Source organism: Panicum virgatum, chromosome 2N, assembly GCF_016808335.1.
Source record: "Panicum virgatum strain AP13 chromosome 2N, P.virgatum_v5, whole genome shotgun sequence".
Classification (NCBI taxonomy): Eukaryota; Viridiplantae; Streptophyta; class Magnoliopsida; order Poales; family Poaceae; genus Panicum; species Panicum virgatum.
Window position 1 is genome coordinate 64002070 of NC_053146.1, and position 21243 is coordinate 64023312.

Genomic DNA, 21243 nt, shown 5'->3' on the forward strand with positions numbered 1-21243 from the left:
CTGGCGCACCGGCGTGGCGTCAGGGTAGATCCTCAGATTGTGCTTGATCACTTCCCTGGGGATCCCGGGCATCTGTGACGGTTCCCAGGCGAACACGTCGACATTTGCCCGGAGGAAAGCGATGAGCGCGTCTTCCTATTTCTCCTCCAGGTTTCCCGCGATGCGGGTGGTCCTGGTGGAGTCTGTTCCAATCTGTACCGACTTCACGGGAACTTGGTCCGGGTCAGATGGTTGGACCTTGGGAGCCTTTGCAGGCACCCTGGGTTGCGAGGTGGACGGATCCTCCTCTGAGCGTGCAGCCTCTGCCGCCAGAGTATGCAGTCTCTCAACTGCAGCGACGGCAGCGGTGCGGTCACCCTGCACGGTGAGGACTCCGGCAGGGGAAGGCATCTTCAGGACCAAATACCCGTAGTGGGCAATGGCCATGAAGCGGTAGAGTGCCGGTCGGCCAATGATGGCGTTGAACGGGAGGTTCACCTCCGCAACATCGAACATGACGCTCTCTGTGCGGAAGTTCTCCTCGGTCCCGAACGTGACCGGCAATGTGATGCTCCCCAGGGGGAACACCGGGTGTGGGCCCACTCCGGAGAATGGGCGAGAGGGAGTCAGCTTGGACTCTGGGATCTGCAGCTGCTTAAATGCTGCATAACTGATGACGTTGAGACCAGCCCCACCGTCAATCAGCACGTGGTAGAGCCTCACGTTGGATATGACAGGAGCGGTGACTAAAGGTAGCACACCAGCTCCGGCCATATTCTCCGGGCAGTTGGATATCGAAGAAGCACCACTGTTTTTGACCACACCTCTGCTTGGAAAGGTGTAGCCTCGTCAGCAGACAGCGGATACTGGATGGATCATTTGTCGATCTTGGACTGACTTAAGATTCTGTTAGACTGACTCCAAAATCGAGAGGCAAACCGAGTATTGCCTCGTGTGTACAGTTCGTGTTGGAGAGGCAAAAATTTCTCATCTCCAACAACCTCCCATGCAAAATGCGTGCTGTGTATGCCTGCTTTGTTGGGGATCAATTTGATGATGTACAGTGTAGTAGAAGACGCATAAATGGCTATGCATGCTCTTGTTGGAGTCAGTCTTAGTAGCACTAATCACCATACGTTCCACGTCAGAAAGCTGATGCTCGCCTGATCCCAGCTCGGAGTAGCTGTTGCCCGTTGGTGTTCATCTGATCAGGTTCGGCAATGCGACTTCAACTTGTATGCTGATTCAGGGTGTGTTTAGATCACTTTGTATTTTGCGCTTTTACATTTTTGGAAGTGAATCTTCAATATTTGAAGTATTAAATGTAGACTAATCACAAAACTAATTTTACGAGACGAATCTAATGAGCCTAATTAATCCATCATTAGAGCATATTTACTACAGTATTACTTGTCGTGGTGCTGCAAACCACAGCCGGGTGGCGGAAGGCACCCGCCCTAGCCCTGAGGGTGTGTACTCGGGGGTTAGCTAGTCTTAGATCAATCTTTCTCAAGAACTCGATGAACACAGCAAGATTTAGAGTGGTTCGGGCCGCCGGAGCGTAATACCCTACGTCCACTGTGTGTCGTATTGCCTTCCCACGAGAGTGAGAAGGTGCGAGTGCTTCAGCCTGTCTGGATTGTGGAGATTGTCCTGTGCACAGCGGGCACCTCCCTTTTATATCTCAAGAGGGTGCGTACACGGCTGTTGGATCCCCGACAGGTGGGTCCAACGATGTAATATAAAATAACGGAGTGTTCATACATTATGGCGTTGCAGGCAAAGGAGATCTCTCTCTTGGATTCCCTCGCCTGCTCCCGGAGCCCTCCGTCCATCATGTCTTGGCGCTGTCTTGTCGAGACGGAGCCCGACGCAGCTAGTAGCATCGCCTGTTACGTAGCTGAGCGGCTGTGTAGGGAGCGGCGTAGGTGGCATGATGGAAAAGTGCCGGGCCGTCGTATCCATTTAACGCGGCAGACGGGCTCTGCGCGGGCGCGGCTCAGGCGGCTCCACTGTGCTCCTTGGTAATACGCGGCGCGCAGCGGGGCCTGACAAAAGGCTGTCTTGTGTACCGCGGCGGCAGAGCACGCCTTGTCCATCGCATTAAATGCGGTAGGTGGGCGGAAGACTCGCGCACAATCCCACGTCTCCGGGACACGTGGCGGCTCCGGACCCCTACACGGTGAGGGGAGTCCGGACGGGCGCAGGAGGTCCCGGACCCCTCTGGGGGTCCGAGGCCTCGGCGGTCAGCTCGGAGCTTCCCTTTTGTGTAGACACGTGGCGTCACCGGACCCATCCTCAAGCAGGGAACGGTCCGGGGCCGTTGGCCTGGTGAGGGAAAAACCTGGCCTGTGGGGCCTGGCTACTCCATCTTTCCCGCGCAGCTACGGGTAACTACGCGGGTCCTGCCTTGCTGCAGTAAGAGTGGGTATCCCTGCTACAGGGTACCGACATTACTGTAGCAATTTAGTGTCTAATCACGTCCTAATTAGGCTTATTAGATTCGTCTCGCGATTTACAGTCCATTTGTATAATGCGATTTATTTTTCAACTACATTTAGTACACCATGCAAGCGATTTACAAAAATTTTGTGTTTTGCATTTACACCATCTAAACACGGCCTCAAATCAAAAGTTTGAACTTGATGAAGTGAAGCGTTCTACGAGTTGAGTTCTGTAAATCAATTCTAGTCTGAATGGAAAACAAATTAGAATGGGAAAAGTAACGTGATTTCGGAGGAACACGTTGATCATGTGCTCGGTCGCTCGGATAAGCTTCTCCTTATCTGTGCACGAGTCTCATACATCAGTACAAGGGGCCGTAGTCACATGCTAACAGCGGCTTACCTGATCATTGACCAACCTTCATGGTTGTCGGCTGCTTTTGGCGTCAATGCTGCAGACCACAACCTGACCACGCAACCGCCCGATCGTAAAGCGAAACAATGGACAGCCGCCAGGCGGGCCAGGCGTCTGCAGCCAGAAAACTCACGACGTTGTATAAGTATCACAATGCACGGTGGAGATTGGAGTTTGCATGAAGATATTGATTTGCACCAGATATATTCCCATCTAAGTAATGCACGCCCGATATAGTTATGAAAAAGTATGTTAAGAATTCTGTCTATTAATTTCCACGATAAAGAACAAAATAAGACAACATTACCAAATTGCGGAATCATTTCTTCTCACGGTACCCACTTACATTGAATCAGTTCAAAAGAAATCAGAAAACAATTGTAATAGGAAAATAAAATGTATTAAGCCCATTAAGCATATACTGTAATGAATAAAGTGCTGCCGTGAAACAAGCGGATTAAAGATTTTTAAGAATTTCAGTGACAATCAACTTCTTTTCCGTTTCTTTTTTTGAAAAAGGAAAAAACAAAAAGCAATTAAAACAAGCAAATGGTTAATTTAACAGCTAGTGGCAAGATGCAAGGAGGACAATGCAGGACGACAGATTACATATAATACCTTCATTGAAAAGCTGCATTAGTATCAGAGCATGCAAAACAGAGTCACAAAGCATCCGATCAACCAGAATTCACATCTTGGGACAGACTTGCAAACGACTAGAACATATGGTTTAAAGACAACAAATCACCATAACAAGCGTTAGGCCTTCAAACGCGATAACTTTTTGACACACCACTACCATAATGATTGACCCGAAATCAAATAGACACTTGAGTACGGTAACTTCACGACACATCACTGCCATGATGCGGATTAAGTTCGGTATCTTCTTGAAACACTGCTGTGCCATGATTGCGAGTTGCGACTCATCATTTTGTTCTTAAGCTCCTCCAGAAGAGGAGGATGCTGGCCCATGCCCATCAAGCTCTGGATCTGAAACAAAGGGAGATAGAGTCAAGCAAAATAGTGGTATGCAGAAGGTGGCAAACAAAAAATGAACAAGAGAACATATGTACTTACAGCTGCTTTTTAAGTGTTTCTGCGTAGGTATAGCAAACCCGAGCTGTTGCAGCTGTGGCGTCCTTCCATGGGCCAGCACAAGCATGAGGTTGGCTGATTGCTAATCAGAGTCTTCGTACAAACCATCATCGTCAGAAAGCTCATCAAATGAGCGGATATCCAGCTGGTAGCGCAACATACCACCGATGCCACCAAATCCTCTACAGAACTGTGATCCCTCTTGAGACTTGTTGGTGACAAACTCAAGCGAGCAACCAAACTTCTTGTATTCATTAGCAAACCATTCCAAGAGAGACATCTTTTCCTGAACTTCCAGTTCAGCATTGGTGATTGAATCACGGAAATTGCTCTGGTCAGCTTCCTGCTCTTTGTTCAGATGTTTTATAGTAACTTCACCAGTGGTGCTGTTCTTGAGCACATATCTGTTGATATCCAGATTCTCCCACACTATCAGGGTCTCCACAGCACCCATTTCAAGTGCCTTCAGGGTGTCATCAACACCAAAGACATATTTCCCAGTGTCCTGACTGATCTCCTCAAAGTACTTGCCAATCAGCTTCTTCTCTTGAATGAACTTCACATTTGCTAAGATCTCAGCTGACAGTTCAATAGCTTGGTTGAAACCATTTTCACCACCATAAGAAACATCAACCACATTAAGTATCTTGGCTTGAAGTCGCTGATCAAACATGTCAGATTGGCTCAGCTCTGTCTTAAAATCAGCAGAACCAGCAAGAATCAGCCCCGAAACATTAGGCTGACTAGTAGCTGGATTGATGAAAAACTGTGTAGCAAGCTCAGCTGTTTTGCGGACATAGTTGTGGCGTTTCTCCATCCGAAGCCGAGCAAAACGCAAAGCAGACTGTCCTCCTCTACCATGCTTCTTTGGGAGATCAACAGTGAACTTGTGATGCACTTCACGGGTATTGCCACTTAGTGTACCGAAAAGAGTACCATTACCATCCATGACAATGAACCCAAACTTGTCATCGGATTCTAAGAGCTCATTTAGAGCCTCGGTGTGGAACTTGTTGTCACAAAGGTATAGCGACACATTAATAGGCTTGAAGGGCTCAAAATCAATAGTAACTTTCTTTTCTTTTCCATCTTCAGTAACAATGGTTCCAGTGTAGAGAACCAATCCATTCGGGGGCACTTTGTTGTAGAGCTTCAACCTCTGTTGAGCTGAGGTGATAGCAGCCAACACAGATTGACGATTGACTCTACTCTTGATGTTTGAAGCAGTACCATATTCATCACCTAACATCTTAGCCACTCGAGCAATCTGATCGCGTGGAGGCATGATAAGAGAGATCATGCTTGTGCCATTGCCTCTAGCGGACTCCAATGCCTTGATCAGCTTCTTAATCTTCCAAATCTCAATGTTCCTATCAGTCTCATGGCTGTCAGACATATTGACTGGGTCTGGATGATTAGTTAACCTGGAGACCACAAAACACACAAACATACATAATATGAGACATGAAGAAAAAACAGCAGCCCAATTCTCAAACTGAAATGAAAATAGAGAAAGCATCAAACCAATTTAATACTAGAACTAAAAGAATGTTCTCCGAGTTTTGTTAACAAGAGTTCATTTCCAAAGGTCCAATTGAACCATCATTAAAAACCAAACAAAGGTAATATATAAACAAACAATAAAAGGGGCACTTCTGGGGGAAACAGATTGAAAACTGCAACTATTTTATTTTAATTGAACTAACATCTTTTCCACATAATTTGTTTGCATTGCCAATATTCCTGGGAATGGAATAGATATATAATAGTTGTACTGTGGTACTCAGACACAAGACCAGCACAAGAGCTTTATAGTGCAAACAGATAAGCTAGAAAAAGCAGGTTAATATTCATGTGAATATAAACACTACATGTGTTCCATCTGAGACATCTCAAATTAGTTCACTGTGCGAAGAAACCATTCTATACTGAAATCACTTCAGTTAGCTGGCAAATCTAGGTTCACAAACACTATACAAGTAATTTAAAAGGCATCAAATATTACCCTGCTAACAAAGTATGTAAGTAAATTAGGTATAGAAAATAATTCATACAAAAATTGCACTTAACATGGGGCTGTAAACTTCTATCATAATATACCAAATGTTACACAAGTAACATTTCAACTGATATGTTGTCATAACCAACTTTGACAATCCTCCAAGTTCATATCCACATGAACCGTTTACCTTAGAGAATGTAACTCATAAGGAGGAATAGGTTCAATTGCATATCTAAGAAACTTCTAGCTCCCAAGATATTATTTGGAAATCTAGATAATTAAGAAGGCAATACCGCCCCCCCCCCCCCCCCCCCACACACACACCAGACCATCACCTCTGAATTCTCAAACATGTATCTAGGGTTCGATATAATCTACTCTTTCTTCCACACAAACAACAAATCAAACCAAACCAAAACATCGACGAGAAATACCAAGCGCAGCACGAATCCACAAATCTGCGCCCCTAAACACTCGTGGGCGGATGAAGGAGCTGCGAAGGACAGCCCACCCGAACAGATCGTGCAATAACGACGGCAACAGATCTCAACACGATCTAGAAATTTCACAAAACCCCAGATCGCCTCAGTACTAGACCCGATCGGACGAAACGGCATCCGGCTTCGAGTACCCCGATCTACGGAATCTGACGATTACGTCAAGGAACGAACGCCCTGCACGATCCGATCGGATCCAAGCGACACACAAACGACTACATGCCCGTAAGAATCACAGAGCTGCGAGACGGGATTGAACCGAGGAAGAGCGGATCGGGGCTAGGTTTCCTTACCGAAGAGCGAGGGCCGGCGGCGGAAGCGGAGCGCAGCCGACTTCTCGCGGGTGGGGGGTTGTGGAAGGGAAACCCTCGCGCGTCTGGCTGTCGGCTGTTGTGGTTGTGGCCCGATAAGGCCAGGGCTGATATCAGAGCCGCGTCGTTGCGGGCGCGATCAGGTTACCGCCTGGGCCCGCGTGCAGTGGCTCGGCGGGCAGATCTAGGGCTGCGGTTGACCAGTTCATCGCGTGCGGACTTGCGGTGGCAGGAGGAGCAGGCCAGCGGCCCAAGAAAACACAGCCCGGGTGATTGGAACCCAATTCAGCTAGCAACATTTAAGGCCCAATAGGCCTCTAATTTGACAGATCAATAGCAAGGCCCAAAAATCACCGTGCATGTTTTGAATGCACTATCGACTGCGTTGTAGTTCTGTTGCTTGTCCATCAGTATTCAGTAGGAGTACCTCTCGATCATAAAAAAAAAAGTAGGAGTATACCTCACTTTTGTTTACCTGTACCGTACTAGATACCTAGATGAATGAATGTTCCCATATGTGTCAGGATCAGGAAGAAGAGAAAAACCAAACGGGAACAGAAAGGGGAACTGAAGGAAATTGCAAGGAACAGCAACAGCAACTCACTGATTACAGAAAACAAAGGTCTTGCCATGGCGGCGCAACTACTGCTACTGTAGTATCACTGTAGCCAATCATCGATTAATTAGGCTCATTAGATTCGTCTCGCGAAAAAGCACTCAGCTGTCAAAAAACATTTATAAACAGATTTTATTTAATACTATAAAATAGTAAGATTCCTTTTGATGTGATAGGGACTTTTGAAAAAAGTCCTGGAGCCAAACAAGGCCTATATTAGGGTGTTCTCCTTCGATGAGGTAACAGACCAGGGCACCGAAGCCTAAAATCAGGTCGCTTGATCATTACATTAGCAACAGAATTGCGTTAAGCTAGATACTACTGTTTAATAACATCTGTAAAGAGAGCTTAAGCGCAAAACGCGCCCGATTTTGATAAGAAACTTGGATGCCATCCACAAAGTCGCCAACTCGTCGCAGGAAACGCCGACTTGCTCTGCTTGAACTCAATGGATGCTAAAACTGACGAAACTGACAACTGAAGACTGAATATACGGAATGCACTTGCTCTTCAGGTTCAGTGCTGCCTGACAATATGGCCATAGCTTTGGAAGTTCGGAAAGTCCCATCATCAAACTGCATGATCGCTTCAGTTGGACAGACGCAGAGAAAACATCAGCCCGTGAATATAACCAAGCAAGAACCTTGATCTCCACTGAGTGGTCGGTCGGGAAGAACGAAGCCGCGCTATCGTGCTAAGTGACGCAGCCTCGCAGCACAACAGGTCGAATCGAGGCACGAGGCAGGTGGGTACGTACTGCTGCTGCATCCTCCGCGTTATTCCTTTCCTTCTGGTCAAGCGCTGTGTACTTTCTTCGACTCGTTTTGCTCGGTGATGTGAGCAGATGCTCGCTCGCTTTTGGCACCCCGTCCATCCTTTTTCGGAGCAGCGGTCGCCGTGGAAGTTCGGATGTTCTGCCCCCGGATCCCTTTTGAATTTTGATGACCCCTTTTGGAATACGAAGTTCGTGCTTGTATTATCGCAATAAACATTCGTTTTTTTTCTAAACGTCAACAAAGAATTCAGCCGAGGCGTAATAAACCGCGTCGCATGTGATTCAGGCGAGTTGGTCCTGGTTCCCTTGTTTCAGACACAAAGACCGAAGCGTGTTGTGAACAGGGTTTACATTTTCGTTTTTTTTCCGAATCCCGCCGTTTGCCGGAAACGAAATTTCGGCCGAAATTTCGCCGAATTTCGCTAATTCCGAACGGAAAGAGAATTCAAATTCAAAAAACGAAATTTCGGTGATTTCGACCGAAATTTCGGTGATTTCGACCGGAAAATGATGTCCGTTGTGATTTTCGTACTGTTCCCGAGGTTAAATGAAAAACTTTTGAATACCAACTTTGTTCAGTTTTTCGAGATCTACAACTTTTGTTTCAGGAACTTTTTCATTTGAGCAATGGTTTGAAAGTTATTTAATTATTTCAAAAACTACCAATTAAAAGTCTTGTCATTTCATGTGACAACTTTCATTTTCTCTCTTAGGCCTCAACTGGACTTTTATTATTCTTGTTATGGTGGATATTCCTATAAATTTTTAGGGACATTAGTTGATCCAATTGAAAGTTGTTTTAAATCCAGGACAAATATGATTTGAATTGGTTATCAATTCATGTGACAGTGTTTGAATTTTTTGTTTGATTCAATTTGTATAGAGAATTGTTAAAGCATTCTGAAAGGTGTGTTTTCCGGCAGTTTTCCAACGGAAAGTTTTTCCCTGCTCTATAGATGGTGACAATTCTCTTGTGGCCTAAGATTTTGGTCACATGCATGCTGTGGATGCAAGAATTTGACCTCCTCTTCTTATCCTCGGGACTGGAATGGCATTGGAGGAAATTCACTGGAATCAAGGTTACAGTCACCGACCTACTATTGCAATGCAAAGCTTTCTTCCACGAAGTGGGGGCAGATCAAAGGCCACAACTGACTTAATCTGCAGTTGCCAATGGAGAAGAATTGCCAATGGAATTTAACACGTATCAGCAATGGCCACAACTTCAAAAAAAAACTCCCAAGTCTCCACAGTTACCGGCTACAAAGCTAGAAGAAGAGCCAGATCGAGGGCCTGGTTAAGAATAATAGACTACAGCAGACAGAGGACTTCAAAGAAAAGAGCTGCTAGATGATAATATAAAAGCAGATGCAAAAGGTAAAAGCGAAGCAAGATTGACGACGAGCCTAATTGGATAGCACGAGGAAACCAGATCTACTAGTCTACTGATGAGAGTATAGTCCACCCGGGCCGGCCGATGGATCATCATCCTAGTTGTAGGTATGTATATGAAATTGAATAGGTACCTCACCAATATCATGATAAATCAAAGTCTAGTTGAAGTCGAGGGGAGAAAACAAATTTTTGCACATGAAATGACGAGTCATTCAAATTACGGTTTCAAATGTTAATTTTAGCCTAGCAAATGATCTTAGATTTGAATGTGTTCTAGTCCTATTTGCTTAGAAAAACACCTAGTTTTTTATCATATTTTTTACATATTTTTTTACAAATTTTTTTGAATTTTTGAATTTTGAAACGAAATTTACCGAAATTTACCGAAATTCCACTTCCCGGTAACTACCGAAAACGAAAAAAATACCGAAATTTCGCCGAAATTTCACCGAAATTTTGAACCCTGGTTGTGAACCATGGCTGATGGCTTCTTATTCTTGGTCTTTTGCTACTGATTTGGGATTGGAAGGCATAACCATCCTGTAGTAAGCTAACTTTTTAAATGACCGCAAGTGGTACTCGTGGACAGTTTCCTGCTCTAGGCCACGTAGAGGACAAGGTAGATAGATAGATACTCCTACTACTCCACCCAGAACAATCTGCAACTCTACGGCACACAGTACAAGCAAGATCAACCCCAAGTTGGTTTTGATGCTTCAAACTGGATGGAGTCATGGAGCCATCTAAGTCAACAGCTTAATCTAGCTGCCACTCATCGAGTTTCACTGGGCGTCACCGCAGCCTTCGTTGCCACTCCGTCAAGTGATCTGAAGTCTGCAGATTGACATGCCTTCGAATGCTGCCATCGCTCTCGCTCTCATACAGAGCTCATCCACAAGACCAGAAGAAGACCATACTTGACACAATCAGTCAAGCATCATTCAAATCGGGTGGATCGGGGGTGGAACTGTGGAAGCCATCCAAACGACCACGGGGGCCGGAGCTCCGGACCCGGCCCATTTCTGCTCGCCAATCGAAGCCCCTCCTCTAAACGACGGGCCCGTGGCGCCAGGTAAGCCTGCCCACAACCGAGACAGCCCAGCGTGGGCACGCCAACGTGGACCAGCCCCGACACGCACGCCCCTGCCGCCCTCACGTGCATCGCGCCCGTACGTACGCGCCCCGTGGGTCCCATCTCATGTGGCACCCCGCACCCCTGCCCCGTCTGCCGCTTGCGCGCCTCCTGCCCCGTCGCGCCACGATCCAACGGCTGGAGCTCCGCGCGCCGCGCCGGCCGCGGCTCACGCACTTCGTCCGTCGCTTGCCACGCGGCGGTCGGGCACCGTCCGATATGATCCGACGGCGGCAGAGCTGAAACGGAAAAAAAAAAGTTAAGGCGGGTGGATTAGTTAGCGCGAGTGGGTTAAACCCACCCGACCCCCTCCCTTATTTCATTCGCTCGCCTCTCCGAACGCAAAGCAAGGAACCCGATTCCTTCCTCTCCTTGCCTGACGCCTCCAGGGCATTAGCTGAGCGGCGCGGCACGGCACCAGGCTGAGGACCGGGATGCAGTCGGACGCGTCCACCTCCCCGCGGCGGCGGAGCACGAGCTGCTACAGCGACAGCGGCGACTCGTCCTGCTCCGAGCCCTTTAGCGAGTGCGGCAGCGACGACCTCTCCTTCACGCCCGCGGCCGCCGCGGGGATCCACCGCCTGCTGCTGTCCTGCGCGGCGGAGGCGTCGGAGGACGCCATCTCGTCCCTTATGGCCGAGCTGGAGTCGCCGGCGCCGTCGCTGGACTCGCTCCGGCGCGCGGCCATGGAGCTCCGGCTGCTGGCCAAGCACAACCCGGACAACCGGGTCCGCATCGCCAAGGCCGGGGGCGTGCGGCCGCTCGTCAAGCTGCTGTCGCACGCGGACCCGCTGCTGCAGGAGCACGGCGTCACGGCGCTGCTCAACCTCTCCATCTGCGACGAGAACAAGGCGACCATCGTCGAGGCCGGCGCGATACGGCCGCTGGTGCAGGCGCTCAAGTCCGCCGCGTCGCCCGCCGCGCGGGAGAACGCCGCGTGCGCGCTGCTCCGGCTCTCCCAGCTCGACGGCGCCGCCGCGGCCGCCATCGGCCGCGCCGGCGCCATCCCGCTGCTGGTCTCCCTCCTCGAGACCGGCGGCCTGCGCGGGAAGAAGGACGCCGCCACGGCGCTCTACGCGCTCTGCAGCGGCGCCCGCGAGAACCGGCAGCGCGCCGTCGAGGCCGGCGCCGTGCGGCCCCTGCTCGACCTCATGGCCGACCCGGAGTCCGGCATGGTGGACAAGGCCGCCTACGTCCTCCACTCCCTGGTGGGCTCGGGCGAGGGCCGCGCCGCGGCCGTCGAGGAAGGCGGCATCCCCGTGCTCGTCGAGATGGTGGAGGTCGGCAGCTCGCGGCAGAAGGAAATCGCCACGCTCTCCCTGCTACAGATCTGCGAGGACAACGCCGCGTACCGCACCATGGTCGCCCGCGAGGGTGCCATCCCTCCCCTCGTCGCCCTCTCCCAGTCGCCCTCCGCCCGCCCCAAGCTCAAAACCAAGGTACAAACCACCTCGCATTCCCGCATCAGCGGAAGCTCCAAACAATTCGCCCATTTGTTCACGGACTAATCCGTTTCCTATCCGTCAGGCGGAGTCGCTGATCGAGTTGCTGCGGCAGCCGCGGAGCCCGAGCCTCCGCGCGAGGCCAGCGGCGGTCGTTGCGGCGGAGTGACGAACCGTTCCTCAATCGGGCGGTCCCATCCCACCCCCACCTTGGTCGCGCGTTCCCAGCCTGGCTTCACTTATTCGGCGAGACGAGCCGGAGCCGGCACCGACCGGCCGGTGCGCGCGTGTAAATAGCAAGCAGCGTGTTTGCGTCCGCGAGCGAGTGTACAGTTTCCTCAAGCGAGATGTCGTCCGGAGGACCGAAGAACAGTCTAGCCTCCCTGCAATTACCTCCCTCCCCGCCCAGCCTCCTTTTTGTTCCCTTTACAGTTTCGACTTCGGTTTGGTTGCTTCCTCGCCGCCGGCCGCGGCGAGGCAAAGCAGAAGGGTGTGTGCAGCGAAGCTGCGGAAAAGCTTCGAGTTCGCGTGTGCCCGTGTGGGTTGGATTGTGCTAGTCTCAGTGTGTACGTGTGTGTGGGCAGCGTCTGGAACGAATCAAGTTTGTTTCCGATCCTGTGGTGGATACGAGAAGCGCCTCTGTTCTTTGTGTCTCTGAGAGCACCCGCCGGGTTGGTCGGGAACCTGCTGCAATCAGGATTGGATCCGGTTGTTCCATCCAGTTTTTACCGTTTCCCTGACGTTTCCACGCGTGGTTCCCCAGCGACGGCGAGTGGTGGTTGCGGTTACTTCCCACCACCGTCGGCCGGCCGGGGCGAGGTCCCCTGCTCCGTGGCACGAACGGCGAGCGCTTGCCCAGTTGCCCGTCGTCGGGTCGTCGTTGGCCGTGACTTGGTAAACCGGCAACCTTTGCCGGTTCAACCGATGGCGATAGCGCTAGCTATTCTAGTGCCACCCTTTGTCACCTACTCCGATGTCCTCTTCGGCGCCACCGAAAATCAGGAGCGAGCCTCTGCTGCGGCCGCATCCTGTGGTCTAGAAGATGCAGGATGGGGGCGCGTCCCGCCTCCCGGCGGTAAAGATGACACGTTCTTGGCTGGCCCCGCCGCATGCCGATCATTCTTTAGCTCGCAGATTGCCCCTGCGGCTTCCTGCTGAAAACAACGGTGACCGGTGCTCTATCTCTCTCTCTCTTAGATAAATCTAGCTCGGCTCCGGGTATCTTGTGTTCCGGAGGCGTGGAGCGCGTGCCATGCGTGGGCGTTGCGCCCGTTCCTTTCGCTACCCACTTCTCTCGTGGACGCCCTTTGTCGTCGCTAGGATCGGTACTGGTATCTTCGGATATATGAAATCTTGAGCACGGCAATCGCTTGTCCTATCGAGCTTGGCGTCAGCCATCCGCTGCCTGCACGGTTGGACGTCTGGCCCCTGTTTGGTTTCTTCTGTATCACAAATAGCACAAATTTTGATCAATAATTAAAGATACTAAATGAAGACCGTTTACAAAACTAACTTCACAATCTCTGCGCTACTTCGCGAGACGAATCTAATGAGGCCTGTGACTGTACGATTAGAAGTTGGTACAGTAGCATCACTGTACTAAATCATCGATTAATTACCGTCATTAAATCCGTCGTGTAAATTACAGCCATCCGTGAAAAAATTTTACAAATAAATTTCATTTAAATACTCTATGCATTAAAGATTCTTTCCGGAACGACATCGATGCGTGCCAAGCAGTGACCGGTCAGATATTTCCTTCCGCTCTCTCAACGAGCCGTTCCTTGACCTATCAAATGAGATCATTTGCGCATGAAGCAACCATTGTTGGAACAAAAAGGGAAAATCTATGCGACGTGTTCAACAGGGGAAGGTCCAAGGTGGGTAGCACCACGAAAAACTGAAATTCCAGTACAAGTAGCTAGCTAGCTACGGGGAGTACTCTATCCTGAATGGTTTTTGAGTTCCTGCCTTGTGATTTGTGGAGTTGTACTAGTCAACTAGTGTGCCAAGTGACACTCATTTCCAGTACTAGTACATTGAACAAAATTACCTAATCTAGAGGGCTCTTTCCAGATTAGTTAGTGAATAAAATTACTCGTGCGTCTTTGACAATGCCCACTAGTTGTGCACTCGTGTGCTTTATTGGGGGAAACCCTAGGAAATTCTTGCTATGCAGCCATGGACCTGCCACTGAGAACATGCACTGCTCGGTGATCTCCTAGTGTACAGTCACCCACACTCCCGTGCAAAATTGCAGTTTATTTCATTATCCCACGGATTCCTTTATCTCAAGCAACGGGAGCCACTTCCTTCCGAACGGAACAGGAAATTAACGCGGGGGAGCCACCAACGTCCACCAACCCAGCGCAGCAGGCCTGTGCTGTGGCTGCCGCCTCCGCCGCACCCGCACCCACGCACACATGCCCCTGCCGGCCGCCGCCCCAGCGGACATGTGACGCGCGCCCCCCGCCCTCCTCGCCTCCCACACCGGATTGAAACGAGATCGCGTGCCCGGGCCCCGGCGCCGGGCGCGGCGTGACACGTGTTAGGCCCGCGAGCGGAAAGGGCCGCGGGCGCCGGGCGAGTGGCGAGCGGCGACGCTGCCCCTCCACTCCACTGCGCGTTTCGCTCGCCACTACGGACGCCGGCCTGAGTATCGCTGTTGCTGTTGTTGTTGAGAGCATCCGAGCACCGGCCACGGCGCCGGCGGACGCCAATGATGGACCGGGGCGTGCCGGCACCCAGCACCATGATGGCGCCCGCGCCGCCCTCGTCCGGAGCTGCTGGTACACATGCGGAACGGAGAGCCAAACATGTGGCGCCACATGCGTTCTTTTCTTTTTGTTATCGAAGGTTGTTGGGTGCCGGAGCTGAAAGGAGGTTGTTCGTGCCCGCTGAGGCTATCTCCAACCATTTCCCCCATCCAACTCTCCCCCAAACATATTATTTACTATATTTTACTATCTCCCTCCAAAAAATTCTTCCCGCTATAACTCGTTCTCTCCAACCATTCCCCCATATCTATTCCCCCTATATACTATCACTCATTAACTAACTATTTATTTAACGTTTTTGAATTTAAAAAAATCATACAGTATTTGTACTGTCATAATACACATTATCATCATGTTACGGGGCTCAAACGGGATTAATATCGCGAAGAAACGATATGATTAGAGATATAGGGGGAGTTGAAACTCACTCCGATATGGGGTGGGGGGAGACATACGGGGCACCGTTCGAGCACGCCTGACGCGCGTCGTGTGCGCTCTGTGCCTCTGTCGCGGTGCGTGCGGGATTCCTTTCGGGTTGCCCGGCGACCCGGGGTAACGCTGCCAATCTTTCCTTTTACAGGCGGCGGCCCGAGCCTGGCGTTCCGGAGTCAACGCGGACGTTGCCATGTGTGGCGGCTCGCCATGCCATGCCATGAGCGACGTTTCACCAGGAACGCTGTTGACGAACGTGGTTGACCGCGGCAAACCTTGGACAATTCCCTGCTCCCGTCTGCAGCGCTGCCTGCCGCGCCGTCCCGTCTCCCCAGAGCTATGTTCCTTCGCACGTTCCCGTCAACGCTCTGCACATTCTGGCCCTGTTTAGTTCTTTATATGTAAACGCAAAAAAGCCGTAAACTCATTAAAGTGAAAAGAAATTTTGTTAATTTAAAATAATAAATGAAGTATATTTAAAAAACTTTTTATATGGATGGGCTGTAAATCGCGATACGATTCTAATGAGTCTACTTAATTTATGATTTGCAACAGTGATGCTACAGTAACCATCCGCTAATTATTAATTAATCATGGATTAATTAGCATCATTAGATTCGTCTCGCGATTTACAACCCATCTATGCAAAAAGTTCTGCAAATAGACTTCATTTAGTACTTCAAATGACCAAGATTCCTTTGCAAAATTATTTTGCAAAATGAGGCCCTGTGTTGCCCATGCCGCATGAGGCATGGATCTGCATGTGATGGAAGGAGAGGTAAGAGGTTCATCGAGTATACGCACGGGCACGGCGGCATGGATGCAGACCGAGGAAACAGAGGCAGCCATGGCGAGCGACGCGAGGGCGACAGCGGCGAGCTCGGTGGGCTTGCGACTTGCGAGAGGTGAATGGCGAGTGGGGCCCGTCGCTGACCGGTAGGTCGCCTCCCATGAAGGTGTCCCGCCACGTGGCGGCGAGGCTCGGGCGCCCCCGCCGATGAATGTGGACGCGCCACATGCACGCGCACGGATCACCGGCGAATCAAAGTGCCATGGCCACGAGCATGGCCCATGGGAGAAACAGGGCCCCGCCGTCGACCGACCAAACCAATGACAATAAACGCGCCGATCAGTGGCCGGCCGCGCGCTCGCTCCGTCACTCGTGGCGCTGCCTCCACGACGCCCCGCGCCGGCGACGCCCGCCGCCGGGCCGTCTCGTGGCTCGATGGGTTTGGTAAACAGGCGCGGCTAGACAGAGGCCAGATCCGTCCGGACATATTGGGGGCTGCTGCGGCCACCGCACGGGCCGCGATGATTGACCCAGCGGCGCAGATAATTGCCGTCGCCGTCGCCCCCGTCGGCCGTCGCCCAAATGATTCGTGCCAATCTCGATCTCTATAACTAGTATAACCAAGGGCCCTTTTGAATTACGCGCGCGTGCCCTTCCCGTTTCTTTTGCGAGTTAAGTTAGGCGTACGTCCACCGCTGCTGAGAAAACTGCGGTCACATCAAATCATCATTTGCCCTTGGAAAAGTGTCGCAATTGACAAATTCATCTGCTGACATAAATTTTTTTTACGATGCGATTCTTCAAAGTTGAAATATGAAATACACTACTGGTGTGATGTGCTGGAAGTAGTAGCAGTGTGTTTTTTTTTGTTACTTTTCTGGTTTTTGCGTGAACATTGAAAAGCACAAGCCTTTGTGCTTCTCTGTTGAACTATTCGTCCTCGCCTTTGTTGGGGGCCGGAAACTAGGAATGGCGCCATTTGGTTGTGCAGAACCAAGAGGGCGTGTCAACGATGCACCGCGCAGTGGAGGTTCGTTCAACGGGGGCACCGATGGGTGAGCTTGGAATTTTAAATGTTTCTATAGTACGTCTGAACATTTCGGTTGTCGTGTTTGATCTCTTTTCGTACGCGGACGCCTCGACTGACCGCAGCCTGCAGGCGTTACGCTAGGAATCGAAACTCGTCCAAGGAGACCGCTTTCTCTTTCTTGTGCCGTCGCATTGAACTTTGAATTCTCAGCACAATGACATCGTCCACATGATCACAATAATAGGCATCATTAGCATTACATTATTGGCAAGTTGGATATTGATGCCGGCCCTGACCTTTTTTTCCCTATCTCCCTTTTAGGTGCTCAATGATGCAAGCACGTCATAATTGTATATTTGATGAATTTGTTTGTCTTTAAATGATGAAACAGGAGGGGTGATGCCCCTACTGATCATATGTATGAATTTGTGCTATTGCTAAATCACATGGAACACTTTCATTTTAAAAAAGGGATACGATTCATGATGCACAAATTTCATGATAGTGTATTCTCATGTGCAATAATTACTCCAATTAAGAAATATTAGACCGATCAGATCTGGAGCCTACAACTATAGAAACAGTAGATTTTAGTACATGGCTCTGAATGTATTCAGAAACGACAACTGTTCCTGCAAGTACTGTTCAGAGTTAAGAACCAGATCGTGTAATGTTTCAAACCTTTGCCAACACCGAAGAGACAGACTGCAATTTGAGTTTCTGACATGTCGTCCGGCCACCTGAATATGGTTACTGAAGTTTCAGTTTAGGAGTACAACTCAAAACAATTTCCTCACCATTTTATAACAAGCTGGTCAGTTCAGTTGTTGTTTATCTTCCCCAGGTGTTACATCTGCTGTCATGTAAGAAAACAACGTGCGACTTCCTGTACTACTGCTGTGATTTATATGTAGATGCTTATAGGGAACCGCAACAAAAACGGATCAAATCCAAGAAGATTCCTGGTGCTTCATATTGCCGCCCCCTCCTTCATTTTCTTGCTCTCCTGTCCAAGATCTCTGAGCTGTCACTGATGTGCGTGTCCCTTTGCAGACCTACAGGTGTAGCTGTCCTGTCAGCATAAGAAACTAGCGCGAGAAAGAGAGATCTGGGCAGAATCATAGGGACTGCACATCATTTGAGCCTTGCCCGCGACACGGCACTGCTAAACAGTAAACAACTAATGGCATGTCTCTGCAGGCTTTCATTAGTATAATCCCGTGCAGATCTCCCTCAGAGACTGTAGCTTCTGAGAGACTGTTGCATGAGAGATGTAGAATGCGAGATCTCTTGGTGTTTTGGATCCTCACAAATCGGCTGCGTCGGATAAGTCTTTGCAGTGGTTAGGATGACAGGGAGATCGCTCGAGATGGTTGTGTTGCGTCGACATGCGATGTGCCATTTTTGTGACGCGCTCGTGTGCCAAGTTCGCCCGTACAATCGGTGGTAGTACTTGTTTCGTTGGTGCCAAGATCGATTCAATTATTTTGACAAGCTTTGTGTTGTCGGTGTCGGGGATTATACTAGGGCAACTATACATGCATCTGTGATATGTAGAATACGTGGAAGCCTGCCACTTGATAAGGATTTTACAGGAAAAAAATGGTCCCACTAGAAGCACCTTTCAGCACACAAAATGCTCGTATAGAATTATTGTGTACCAATAAAAAATTTCTTCTTGGAAAATATCCCAATCAAGGATTAGACTCACACAGATAAAGTGATCCAAAAAATATAAAGAAATAACAGGCGATAACGTGGTCCAGGGGAAACTATATTTTTAGACTACAAAAGACCAAAGGGTGATAATAAGAAAAAAAAATCCATGAGAAAAGGACTGCACCCCTCCTATCTGAACAGAAACGGGCCGTTCAGTTTTAGGTGATGGAATTCTTGACACCAAACCAAGTGTGCATGGACAACACACCCGTCGCTGATATTCCAAAGCAAAGCACCCACACCTCTTTGCAGCTAAAATAAACACCCACAGAAAGCATGTGTACTACGCTATCCCTAAAGAAAACAAAACAAAAACGCTTCTCGAAGTTGATCACCGCACAGAGAAACAGAACGTATTTGCATCTTTATCATTTTTCTTTTTGAGATGCATCTTTATCATTTTCAAGATTCCCCGTCACATCGAATTTCTAGACACATGCATGAAGTATTAAATATAGTTTAAAAAATAATCAATTGCATAATTTATCTGTAAATGATGAGATAAATCTTTTGAGCCTAATTAGTCTATGATTGAATACTAATTATCAAATAAAAATGAAAATACTATAGTAGTCAAACCCAAAAAATTTCGCAAACTAAACAGCCCTCAGTCCCCCATACGCGGCACCGTTCGCCCTACGGGATTTTCAGCCAGGTGCGATGAACAGCGCGTCTGATGGACGGCGATGAGCCTGCGATGTTTAGTTCATCGGGTACAGAAAAAAGCGAGGAAAAAAAAGGTGAGCAGATACGGCAGCTTCGGTGACGCACTTAAGTTGTTAGGCTCTCCGCACTGGGGATCCGTATCCCGTCCTTGAGTATGGGATAGAGAAAATTTTTGCTGCAGCGGGGCTCTCTATCCCATCCGCAAGCGTTGCGGACGAGAGCCCCGTCCGCCATGCCCAGCGCAATACAGAAGCTGCGCTATCGGCCAGCGTGGCGCGGGCCCCGTGCAACGCGCGCGCGCAGCCGCCTCGCTCGCCCGCGAGATCCAGGGATGCTCGTCGGGGACCGCGGCCCCGCTCGCCCCCCGCTCGTCCAGCGCGCCGGTGAGGGGGCCGAGCCCGTCCGCCGCTGCCAGCCCCTTGCACCCGGTCCGGTGCAGGCAGGCTCGGCCGCGCCGCGCCGCCGCCGCCGCAGCCGGGAGGGTGGACAAGGAGGGCAGAGACAGCGGAGGGGGCAGTGGCCGGCCTCCATGGCCCCGGGCGGAGGGGTAGGGAGGCCCGGACGTGTGCGCTGCTGCAAGCTGCGGGGGAGGGGGCGGGCAGAGCAGAGCAGGGCGGCGGCGCCTGAGCAGCGCCGCGGCAAACTCGAGCAGCATAGCAGCTCGCGGGGGAGCCCGTTGCGCTCGGCCCCTGCTCGCGGCGACCTCCGCCTCCCCGTGCCCCCAGGGGCCACGGCGAGCTCCGGCCGGCCTCGCGCCGTCCCGCCACGCGACGTCGCGGCAGCCTCGCGGGCGCGCCGCGCGGCCGCTCTGCCTCGCCGCGAGGGGGCGCGGGCCTCGACCGCCGCCGAATCCCCGGCCGGCGCGGAGGGAGCTCGACAGCCGGCGCGAGCAGGGTATCGGGCGGCGGCGGTCTGGCGTGGAGCAGGGGATGGAGAGGGGATCTGGCCACCGCCATGGGGCGTACTGTGCCTCCAGGGGGCGGCGGCGAGCGCAGGGGAAGGGGCGCGCCGGGGAGGGAGGTGCAGGGAGGCAGCGTGCGATGGCTGTCGCTCGCCGTCCCGCGGGCTCGCCGCCGTGGCCGCTCCGCCCGCTCGCCTAGCGCCGGCAAGAGAGGGAGAGAGGAAGGGAGGGAGGGAGAGAGAGAGGGGAGAGAGAGTGGGGAAGGAGTGCGGGGGTGGCGGGGTAAAAAAAGAAAAAATAATTATGACACGTGGGCTCTACTCGTGGTAGTTGATATAGAGTAGAAATTTAGAGAGTGAATGAACGCGGAGAAACTGAATATAGAGAGGAGAAACTCGATAACTAAGTATGAATATTTCTTTTAAAAAATGAATTTAAAATATGATGAGTGCGAAGAGCCTTAGCCAAACAACGTCTCTGCTTCTCCTGTGTCCTCTCCCTATCTCTCCCTGTCCCAAAGTTGTTGGGCTGTAGCCTGGAGGTGATGCGCGCAGCGCGCGTCATGAAGACGACGCTTCGAACGAATCTTGAATTCTTGAGGGGAGTGAGGTGATCGGCGAGGTGTTCTTTATGTGTGATGGTGGAGGGCTCGTCGGCAGCCAGACCGGGAGCTCTCGCGCTCTGCATCCTGTCATCCTGATGCAATGCACGAATCGAAGCCACAGAGACTGGGCATGGCTGCTTCAGTTTCAGTCACTCCACGAGGTGGAGGCCTTTGCTTCGTCAATCCAGTAAGCCCCTGTTTAGTTTGTAAAAAAAATT

General features: G+C 50.7%; 2 protein-coding genes across 2 annotated transcripts; one reads left to right on the forward strand and one right to left on the reverse strand.

Annotated features, from left to right (window-relative positions):
* Window positions 1-3441: 3441 nt before the first annotated feature.
* Window positions 3442-6883, reverse strand: LOC120658554 (eukaryotic peptide chain release factor subunit 1-3-like). Its single transcript, XM_039936815.1, has 3 exons — window positions 6729-6883; window positions 3919-5360; window positions 3442-3831 (listed from the first exon to the last, which is right to left on the reverse strand). The coding sequence occupies exon 2, from the start codon at window positions 5330-5332 to the stop codon at window positions 4019-4021; it is 1314 nt and encodes a 437-aa protein (XP_039792749.1). The 5' UTR covers window positions 5333-5360; window positions 6729-6883; the 3' UTR covers window positions 3442-3831; window positions 3919-4018.
* A 4083-nt stretch (window positions 6884-10966) lies between these two features.
* LOC120658571 (U-box domain-containing protein 4-like) lies at window positions 10967-12761 on the forward strand. Its single transcript, XM_039936836.1, has 2 exons — window positions 10967-12103; window positions 12192-12761. The coding sequence occupies exons 1-2, from the start codon at window positions 11099-11101 to the stop codon at window positions 12273-12275; spliced, it is 1089 nt and encodes a 362-aa protein (XP_039792770.1). The 5' UTR covers window positions 10967-11098; the 3' UTR covers window positions 12276-12761.
* The last annotated feature ends 8482 nt before the right edge of the window (window positions 12762-21243 follow it).

Bases quoted from the DNA above. Each gene is read 5' to 3' on its own strand.
- LOC120658571 (XM_039936836.1), top strand. From the start codon at position 11,099: ATGCAGTCGGACGCGTCCACCTCCCCGCGGCGGCGGAGCACGAGCTGC. The intron at 12,104-12,191 runs GTACAAACCACC...CCTATCCGTCAG, and splicing joins GCCCCAAGCTCAAAACCAAG to GCGGAGTCGCTGATCGAGTT.
- LOC120658554 (XM_039936815.1), bottom strand. From the start codon at position 5,332: ATGTCTGACAGCCATGAGACTGATAGGAACATTGAGATTTGGAAGATT.